This window comes from Chaetodon trifascialis, chromosome 16, assembly GCF_039877785.1.
Source record: "Chaetodon trifascialis isolate fChaTrf1 chromosome 16, fChaTrf1.hap1, whole genome shotgun sequence".
Lineage (NCBI taxonomy): Eukaryota > Metazoa > Chordata > Actinopteri > Chaetodontiformes > Chaetodontidae > Chaetodon > Chaetodon trifascialis.
This window is the reverse complement of record NC_092071.1, coordinates 20,657,951-20,668,795: the sequence shown is the minus strand read 5'-3', so window position 1 is coordinate 20,668,795 and position 10,845 is coordinate 20,657,951. Positions and strand designations below refer to the sequence as shown.

Genomic DNA, 10,845 nt, shown 5'->3' with positions numbered 1-10,845 from the left:
TGAGCTTACATGCCCTTTACACTGAATTAGTCGTGTCGGCTGAACATCACTTAATCAGGATTCATTTAGAAAACAATAATTTCATATGGTTTTATGACATATATGTAATATTGTATAGTAACTCCTTCGCAGTGTAAATGTCATCCTGACTGGGTGGATGGGGAGGCTGTAATTAAAGGAGTCATGTTGTAGACTGTGTTTTGCAGTTTTAATGAGACCTGGTGCATTATGCACTGTGTTGGGATCAGACGGCCTGATGGGGGCACTATTCTTAAATGTCAAATTACAACAACTAAAAGGCAACGGTGCTGATGATTGGCATGCTCTGCCTGCATCTCTCATGGGGCCTGACATGTTTCACGTGCTCTCTTTTGCGTGGATGACCATCAGATGAGTAGATGAGCATATGATACCGTGACATTAAGAAGCTTAGCATTTCCATGTTGTTATCATCTTCCTGTTTCCAGACACACACAGGTCACAGTAGCTGCTTCAGGATGTCACCAACACACAAATAGACATGTCATAAAAAACAGAAGAGACTCAATATGTTGTTTGCCTTTATTCTGTGTATGCACGACTGAACAGCTTGTTTCAAAAGGCAACTGCACATAAAACCAGTCTATTTCCTGTCCAGGAAGACCTCTTACAGTGGCAGCGTGTTCTTGTTTTTTTAATTTTACAAGATCACTGCTACTACAGTTCACTTTACTGTTCTCTTTAGTGTGTCTGTGGAGGCATCATGAAGGGGATTTACTGAACAGAGACGAGAAAGGTGCATGTGTGTGTGCTGTCAGGGAGGGAGAGGGAGAACGAAGGCTGTGAGCGGGGCTAAGCTGTGATTTCCTACATTCAGATGAAGAGTGTAATTACAGCAGAATGAGCAGGCATATGGCATTGGTGCAGATGTGTTTACACAGTGCACTCAGCTGGGGTTGGCTCATTACCAGAGACTGAGGGAAGAGACAAGAGCAAGGGCAATCCCTTGCTTTGCTCTCTCCGGTGTGTGAACAAGCCTGCTTTAGGAAGAGTGATGAGCTGCTTCCTCACCTGTTTAGAAGCATGTTGTAGAATAAAGTGCTTATTTAAATGTGTGTGTGTGTGTGTGTATGTGTGTGTGGGTGACACTGCACTGCTTTTCTTCCTACTTCTTCACCACGCCACCTTTGTTGTCTACATTGACAGGTATCGTGGTCTCTGAGGACTGGATGGCCGGTACGTTCAGAGGAGCCTCCACGGTCAGCACCCCTTCAGGAGACAGGCTGGAGGTCACCTTCTCAATGTTGGCTGTACCAGGGAGGCTGGAGGGGAGCAATCAGTGCAACACAGTTAGGCTAGAAGTCAAAGAAACCGGTCCAGTAAGAGCTCCAGTCTTGATGGACAAGGCATCACTACAAGTGTAACTCTGACTGAAACATTAACGCCTGAGTCTCTCTTGGTCTTCTCAGTGTGTGCTGTGGCCCCTGGATGGCAGCAGAGCCCTATGAAGCTGAAAGCTCAGACAGGAGGGATGAGCGCGAGGACGAGGAGGCTGCTGCTGCTTTTCAGAGCATGAAATTTAGCTATCAGCAGCAGCCAGGCTGGACCAAGCCAAAACTAAAGAGACTCATGGCAGAAAAGCCACACTAAGGGAATCACAAGAATCTGAAGCCAGCCTGAGAAATGCATTTCCTCCATGCAAATTCAGGGCAAAGCCACCATCAAACAGCCACAACAAACCACTTTCAACAAGAACTCTGTTGGTTTCAATTGAGTTTTGACATATCACATGATTGGTAGCTTCCTTTTATCAACGAGACTTGAAAAAAACACAAACTCATTCTTTGATTATGAACTCTGAAAGCTACTCACGTGTATTTCCTGGTGAAGGTTCTGGATATGAAACCGTGCTCGTCCTTCCTCTCCTCATGCTTGCCTAAGGACACAGACAACACACTTTTATCTAAATGTGGAACTAAATCCAAAAGATACAGACACTATAAGGAGTTAAAACTGAATTGTATCTGCAATATTCACAGAGATAAAAGCGATATGGAGTAAAGAAGCTGTGTGAGGAACACAGCACGAGGAGAGGGAACGACAGCATAGAAATTATATTGATATACAGCTGAGTTTCAACAACAAATACATTTAGAGGGAAACATAATGCTGATCAAGTATGATTTCTTTTAACATAAAGAGCAAATATTGTTAAGGAAAGTTAATCAATCATCAATCATTCAGCATTTTGAGGATTCTCAACATTTAAATAATGTTCAACTGCTTGTCTTTATTCCGTTGAGGCTTTGGCTTCGAGTATTTTTATCTTTTACAACTCTTAGTCATGTAGCTGGAGCCATACCAGCCACTGGCCTTCATTCTGGCTTTAAATACAGCAATATGTTTGTTATGACAACGGGCTGATAAAGGCTGCTGTCCTCAGGGAGCTGTCCCCTTTTCAACACGACACTGCTCATGTGAGTGTGGCTGAGCCAGGCAGGCACTTTTTCAACTCATGAAGGGTCATTAGCTCACAGAAAGGACTGAGAACAGGGCTGTTGCACTGTGATGTCTACACAAAGCTCTTCACCACAGCGATGATATCATCTTTAAAAATATCGTTCTTGTTCTCTGGTGACATATGAGAAATATGAGGTGGCACATTCCTCTTGGACTGAATCCCATGCTTTGTTAACTTTGGTGTTCCTGACTATGTCGGTGTCTCAGCAGTGAGATATTAGCCATAGTCAGGCCCTGAAACCTGGACCTGGACAATATCCAGCATTCCTTTTAAAGAAGCAGACACTGGGTGAGTCACGGCTAAACCTCTGACGCTAAGAGCGTGATTCTTTGTGAAACGGCGGACAGAGAGGCTGAGAAAAGACTCAGAGAATGGGGTGCTCGTGGCCTCAGAGAGCTAAGCTATTATATGGTCCATTCCATGCACATTTCTTCAGGTTTTTGCCATTTTGCTTTGGTCCTTCCTAAGCACGGGCGCACAAAGAAAACATTTCATGGCAGGGAGTGAGAGCGGCTGTGTAATAAAACAGTTTCTGCACTGTGTTCATCTGCGAGCTGCTTTAAAAGTCGACTCCCACATGTTGAATTGGGTGTTGTTTTGCATCTAGCAGGCATGCAACCAAAACCCCCGCCCTCCAGTGGACTGGAACTCAGCATATTGTCTCAAGGTATTACGTAACTCTGCAGCAATGCATCTGCCTTGTGCTCGAGCCAGCGAAAAGTTTTCCTGCCTTTTCAGCTTGTGTCTTTTTGTTCAGCATTGTTCTGTTTCTCATATACAGAGAGGAGATGAACCTAAGGACACCAAGTGAGACATTCTGTTATGTAGCTGCCAGTGTGTCTGTCCTGTATGCAAGCACACAACCCAACTGTTAGAGTGGGTGGTCCAATCAAGGACAGGAAATCACCTTCGACACCTCAGGTTTTAATGGAAGAGGTCATGAAAACACTGTGCTCCTTGAATGAGCGTGTGACAGGTAACAGGACAGTGCTAACAGGCTGTGAGGGAAGGAGAAATGAGCGCTCACCAGTGATTTCCACCACACCGTCCTTGGTCTTCACCACCAGCTCCTCAGGTGAGAAGTGGTTGACATCCAGGGACACCTTCCAGTTGTCCTGGGTCTGCTTGATCTCTGACATGCCGCTGCTCATCTGGCGGGTCAGGGCACGAGCCTGGTGGGCCATCATGGGGCCTGGGTACATCACAGGGACATGGGGCATCATTGGGGCCATGTCCGGGGCCAGGACCGAGGGCCGCAGATACCCCGGCCAGTGGGTGCTGGGGAATGTGGCGAAGTCCTCAGGCAGGGCTGGCATGCCGAAGGCCTGGTCGAAGATGCGGCTGTTCTGCTGCCAGTCACGGAATGGGTCCCAGCTTGGGGTGCGGAGCAGGGTGAAGGGAATACGTCTCTCAGTCATGGCTGCTGTGTTCAGGCGGCAGAGGAGTTTTGCTGTAGCAGAGAGCTGCTGGCTGCAGGTGAAGAGCCCTTTGGCCTCTCTGAAAATGTTTTCCCAATGTCCTGACTGCCTCTCAGCTGAGCGCTTTTATACACACTGACACCACCCCTGTCAACAGAGCCCTCCCTTCCAACTCAGGCCCCCCCAGTTCACACCCCCAACATATTTATGGAAAGTACTAGAATATCTATTTGTGGAAAACATAGCACGCGAATGGAATCCAGCAGGAAGGCCCTCCCCAGTAACAACTGCCCAGTGCTCTGTTAAACCTGCCTCTTTCCTGCTCTGTTAATCCTCCCCCCTCCTCTATGGACAATCCAAAGACCCAGAAAATTCTGGGAGGCTGCTGGCAAGTCAACTGAGTACATACTAAGTCAGACTTAGAGAAGACTAACATGCTATTTGTAACATGGCTCTGTATATCCATGATGTGATATGCAGGACAGACTGGGCTGTGCTATTAGCTGCCTCGTATTAAATACACTGCCGAATGTCAGTTTGTGACATGGATGCAAATGCATTGTACACACACACACACACACACACACACACACACACACACACACACACACACACACACACACACACACACACACACACACACACACACACACTCACTCAGAAACACACACAGACAAGCACACAATCAAAGTTCTAAAAAAATAAAATGGCAGAGATGTCAGCACTCATCGTCTGGTCACTTGTGAAAGAACCACACTGACAGTGCAGGAAAACTATTTGGTCTACACATAATCCTCGATATTCAGCTCACTTACACCTTCGCTACTCAGATCAGTGTCGGTGACGTTTTCACATTATTAATGTCACAAATGGGGAACTAATAAGAAGTGGTTTGTCAAAGCTACTGACAGTCTGACAGGCTGTTATTGCCCCGGTGTGAGTGGCTTGATTGTGCGTCACAGATGTGCTCCTACCAGCACCCACTGACACTCTCATGAGATGATCTGCTTCTGGAAAAGGCTCCTGCATTGCACCCCGACTGGATCAAGCTGTTATGACTCAGAGGGTTCACGGGCTCCCACAGACTCCTCAAAGTTGCCATCGCGCTTTGTTTAATTCACTGTAATAGTTTACTTCTCTTATTTTAAGAATAATGAGTAAAACTTCAAAGGAATCAAAGGAAAAAATAATTTATTAAGAATAAATGAACTTCATTTGAAACCAAAAGATCACACCAAAAGCAGAAACCCACACTTAACCTGAACGAGATTTACCATTTGAATACAAAACCTTTGCTTTTGTTTTCACATGTTTCAGTTGCTCTGCTCCAGCTTTTAAGTACAGCTTTGATGTGGGCGCTTACAACCACATTGTTCAACATCCTCTATCGCGAGGGTCCAACTGTGCAACCCGATGCGTCATGTTCCGTCAGCAGTCTCTTTGGATTTTTCAGTTTATTTGTCAGATTTGAAAATGCTCATGTTTCGTAGTGTTACTGTAGTGTACAGCAGCCTTGATGCCACCAGCCCAGCACTCCAAAGGACAGACAGAGCCCTGCCCACCACTGCCTGCTGGAAGGTATTCAGGATCCTGTTGATCTGAGTCTCTGGAACAACAGTCTGCTCTGTCCCTTCCTGAAGAGGGCGTCATTGTAATATCATTTATCCTCTGGAATGAAACGTATAAACCTCCAATTCATTGTCAGTGTCAGTGTTTGACTTTAGTGAATTATGTCTGTTTAAGCTCATACTGCCTTTAAAACATATACATGATATAAAGAACATTTTCCAGTGTTTCTTAAATCTTTCCCGCTCGGTACGTTTACCTCAGTGACCAACACAAAATCACCTTATATAATCAGTTCATCTTTAGCTGCACATTAGCTGACTCATGTTTAATTTTAGCATTAAAATTGATGCTACTTTTGTTTGTTAAAAGGCTTATATAAGCGCTTAAACAGATGTTAAAAACATCTTTAGAAAACACTGATGATAGTTAGATTTGCCCAGTAACATTTTTAATACTAATAACATTTCACTCACATTGTGAAAGGAGTTCTTTCTATTAACTGTAAAAGTATTGGCCTATTTGTTTTTGTGACAGAGGAAGAAATTACACTTCTCACTTCAGGGGACGCTAAGGGAAGTGATGCATCTTGTACATCCTACTATCTTTCCATTGGCTCACAGACTCAGGGTCCCAGACGTGAGGTTTGTAGTTGGAGCCGCCTCGCTTTTAGAGCTACAGTCATTGGCCAGAAAGTCCAGCAGTGCTGCAAATGTATTTATCTTCCTCTCTGTGCAAAACAATAGAAGTGTGGCCACAACAATAGCCCTTTACCTCACATTATAACAATTAGTATGTGAGTACACATCAACAAATGGACAGCACACTGTGGCAAATAACAGTGGCATTTTCTGCTTCACCCATATTAGCCTTAGTGTTCACAATAACTGAGCTGCCATAGCTGTCTGTCTCCATTTTACAGAGAGAGGGAAGAAACAGAAAACTGACAGCAAAACTAAAAAAAGTGACAGAAGAACAGATATCAGTGAAATACTGCCATCAAGTCTTGCTTAGTTTTAATGCAGGTTTGCTTTGGAGTTCACTTTCATCTTTGTTTTGGGTGGATTTTGTGCAGTTCTTATTGAATAAATACAATCCTGTAGGGTTACAGTGTATAACAGCAGATATGGTGTGTGCTGTTGATATATTCACAGTCCCAAAAATAGATCCTCCTCTCAGTCCTGGTCTGACTGGAGGTTGCAATAGTTTGGCAGAGCTGGAGAATATTCTAACTTATTTTTGTGAGGCCTCCATGTTTTCAGTCATGAGTGTCAGGTGTAGATGGTTCTCATCAGCGCCATCTGTAGGGAAATATATGCACAACGTCCGCATGACGTCATAACCTTAAGTTAAAAAGAAAAAGAAGCGCAGAGAGTGAAATTATTTCCTCATTTGTTTCTGTTTATTGTCAGGTATAATAACTTGTACACTACAAAGAATGACTTGTAGAACCAAAGGGGCAATGCTATACTTGGAATAAATGAACAGGTTTGCAGAGTATCATGGTTGGGTTAAGTCTGGTTACACTGGGAATGCAACACTGTGCAAGTGACATGAGACTGGACAAATGGTAAGGAAGACTTAGGGTGATCCCTGATTGTACCGCCAGTTTGTTTACCGTACCACTGAAACATGGTGTGGCCTGTTATACAAGGGATTAGAGCATATGGTGGCTGGAAACATACAGAAGAGTAGAATAATGGACTCTCCTCCAAACACAGGGAGATGTTTTGGTTCTGTCTGAGGCTGATCCCTCGCTCCTCTCTGCAGACAGAGCCACAGTGGCTTGCATTAAAATGATCCATTACAATAGGCTAAGGGTGCCATAATGGCAGTTATGGGAGTGACTGTGGGCGAAGACTCGGCTCCACTGGCCAAAATCAGAGCATCTTAAACACACAGCCATGAATCTTCGTAAGCCTTTGCCACAATAAGAAACCCATTCTGTGTAAAACACGCACATATACAGTTTTCAAATGGGAATACTTTTGCAGCAATCTCATCTTCCAAAGCATGACTGCTTTACAGCTCATGGCAAAATGAAACATAAATTAAATAATAAATAACCCAATAAATAGACTAATAAATACATTAGAGTTATAAATAGCTGTAGTCAACACAAAAGTGTGCATGGAGACTTTTTGCAGACAGTTTTCCTGTACAGTAGCATACAGCAGCCTGAGGAGCAGGCTACAGTGATGTACACATGAATAAATACCTCGCTGGTCCTTGCAGAGGAGGCACACGCACACACACAAACACACACACACGCTCACACGTCAGGATTAGCAGAATCAACATAATTATTCAAACAGGGAAGAGAGTAAAAGAACATTATACATACCCCCCCCCCCCCCCCCCCCCCCCCCAGGGAGCTGACAGACTATGTCAGAGGGGAGAACAGATGCAGCCTGGCACCTTCCATTTCAGCCAGGTCCTCTTCTTCGAGCAGCAAGTCTCTCCTGATGCATCATGCTAAACAAGCCTTTTCAAACTAGATGGAATATACAGTGCATAGTTTACAAAGCCAGAACTAAAGAGAGTTTACATCTATACAGACAAACCTATACAATAGAATTTTTTTTATCATAAAAAAGTTCCTTTTGTGTTGCTTCCTGTTCCATCTGAACACTTCTCTTTTGTTCTCACTTTAGTTGATCTCTGTGCTTCGATGAAATGGAAGTCTTTGGGGAGATAAGTACATGATGAGGGGAAAAAAGTCTGATTCTCTGAAATGTACAGTAAGCCGTTGATGTGTCCTCTTTTTGTCTTCTACGCAGCTCCTATTGTTAGGATACATATATAGATTTACAGTATACAGTTCTTTATGAATTTGTTTTTGGTTGCTTTGTGGAAGAAGAGAAAGAAAGTGCTAACAGTACAGCGAGATTTGTTCTTTGAGCTCGATCAAATTAATTCTTGACATGTGGCAGCTCATTTCCTTTAATACCTTGTATATGTGAAGACATGAACAGTGGCGGCCAATTTCATAGTAATGTACTCTATCAAAATACATTTCTCCTCTTTGATCCAGGCTCTGTGTTAGAGGGGTAGTGGTCTAGGGTCGAGGGCCCTGGACTGTACAGCAGTCAAGGGCTCGTTAAAGAAACATGATGAGTGTATTGGAGCACAGTAAATGTATCAGGGCTGCTCCTCTGTTGGTTTGCGTTTCCCTCCTGTGCGGTCTGTCGCTCAGAAGCCGGGGCTGTCGTAGCTGCTGTGGCTGTAGTAACTGTGGTGGCTGCGGGAGCGGCTCCTGCTGCGGCTCCAGCTCCGGCTCAGGCTGCGGCTCCGACTCCAGCTCCGGCTTCTGCTGTGGCTTCGGTTGTGGCTTCGGCTGTGGCTTCGGCTGCGGCTGTAGCTGCTGTAGCTGCGGCTACGGCTGCGGCTGGAGCGCGACGGGCTGCTGTCGTAGCTTGATGACGAAGGGCTGGGCCGGTAGTAGGGGATCGGCCGTTTCCGAGCACTGGGGAGAGGAGGGAGCGACAGGATGGAGCGTTAGCACTCACACGAGACAAGATAACCGTCTGATGAGTTAGTGTCATGGTCAGGTATTTCTATAAAAAAAAAAACACATGAGGTATTAAGACAAGATTTGTTTGGTTGAAAGCAAATCAGTGTTAGGTCACACAAGTGATGGACTCATGATCAGTACAGGATCTGAAAGAGAGCAGCTATGTGGGTTAAAAAAAGTCCAGGCACCCCCCCTACACACACACACACACACACACACACACACACACACACACACACACACACACACACACACACACACACACACACACACATACACACGCACACACATGCACACACTATATTCGCACACACAGAGCAGAGAAATGCATGTCATGTTAGTTTAAGCTTAAGCTTAGATTGCCTTGTTAATAGCCACCCTGGAAGTGCTTCCTGTAAAGTAATTAGCTGTTAGCTCCCAAAAGAACCTCTTCTTCTCAGTGGAGGCCGACACCCAGAAAAATCAACCGTGTGGGAAGAGATAAATGCTATCAAGGTATCTCTGCTGCTACAGGGTGTGTTTCACCTTGTCATTTCAGCAGCGTTGTAGATTACTCAGCCTTGGCTTTTGTCGTCTGTATCTGCCATGGGAACCCACAGCCTGTGCAATAGAGGGATATCCACTTAAATAAACCCTGATAGCATTTTAATCTCTGTCTCCCTGTGTTACAACATTAGTGCATAATCTCAGTGGGGTGTGGCTATAGAGACAGTGTGAGTTTCTTTATGTAAATTTCAGATGAAGAGGCAGAGAGAGGACAGAGAAAAGCAGGAGGAGGCCAGGTTTACTCAGGGGACCTCTGATGGTTTGCTGTTCGGCCGAGCTCCAGGAGTCAGACTAGCCGGATCCTGCTGCACGGCAACTGTTACCAGGGTAACTAGCCTGCAGCAGCTCAGTTCAGCAGCATCCTGTTGTCTTGGCATCAGGACCTTTAGGACTGGAGTGAAAGATGACAAGGTACACACATTTCACCCATGTCTATTCACACTTGTACGTATGAGACGGTAGACAATGGATCATTTTTTTACACCACACAAACACTTTTCATAGGCGTGTGAGAGTTTTCTCTGCAAGTTTTAATAATCAACTACAAACTACATTTCAAGTGGCACACACCTGAAGAGCATTTCTATAGGACAAGATTACATCTAATGATGAATAACTCACTGTCAAAACAGGTTTGATTTGACTTTTGATGTTAACTTCTGTTCATAACATATTTTCATCAGCAGAGAGATGCAAGGTACCAATCTGCTCTCAGTACTGAGGAACCTGCAAGTGATTATTGAGCAATTAATTAACACCTTTCACTAAACCCCTCCTCCAAACAACAACTCTCCAATCATAGTTTAGTAACTTTAGCACCAGCAGGCCTGAAAAGATGTCTGTTCAGAACACATATCCTCTGTTTGTGGACATGTCAATCTGCGACTATATCAGAATTCAGAGTAATGATCGCAACTCCAGCCAAACTTACATTAGACACCACTACATTTGCCAGACTCATGGCTTATTCCTCATTTCTCTCTTGTAAAAGTGACGCACGCTGTGTGAATATACAAACAATAAAGCACAGCCTAAATCTAACCACTGTATTTCTTGTCCAATTGCATTTTTCTTCTATAGTCTTCGATCCAAACAATTAGGAAAATATTGAATCTGTTTCAGTTAATATTCCCCAAGGTTAGACTTGATCCTCAATCAAAGATAAGACAGTGAAGATGAGATGCTCTTCGTCATAAAGAAGGAAATCTATCATGTCTCTCAATGAAAGTAAACATGATCATGGCTTATTGAATAAAAAATGCAGTGATTTTCTAAAATTGGTTTTTGACACTACCATTGCT

The 10,845-nt window shown here is 44.2% G+C and overlaps 2 protein-coding genes across 3 annotated transcripts in view; both read right to left on the bottom strand.

Moving 5' to 3' along the window:
• Positions 1-548: 548 nt before the first annotated feature.
• On the bottom strand, positions 549-4,015 carry hspb1 (heat shock protein, alpha-crystallin-related, 1). Its single transcript, XM_070982925.1, has 3 exons — positions 3,528-4,015; positions 1,852-1,915; positions 549-1,301 (listed from the first exon to the last, which is right to left on the bottom strand). The coding sequence occupies exons 1-3, from the start codon at positions 3,916-3,918 to the stop codon at positions 1,145-1,147; spliced, it is 612 nt and encodes a 203-aa protein (XP_070839026.1). The 5' UTR covers positions 3,919-4,015; the 3' UTR covers positions 549-1,144.
• Positions 4,016-6,864: 2,849 nt separating this feature from the next.
• Positions 6,865-10,845, bottom strand: part of srrm3 (serine/arginine repetitive matrix 3) — a 69,320-nt gene continuing 65,339 nt past the window's right edge. For both annotated transcript variants that reach the window (XM_070982279.1, XM_070982280.1), the window contains exon 14: positions 6,865-8,950. In XM_070982279.1, the coding sequence (XP_070838380.1) occupies positions 8,677-8,950 (274 nt within the window). In that variant the 3' untranslated portion in view covers positions 6,865-8,676. The remainder of the gene's footprint in view (positions 8,951-10,845) is intronic.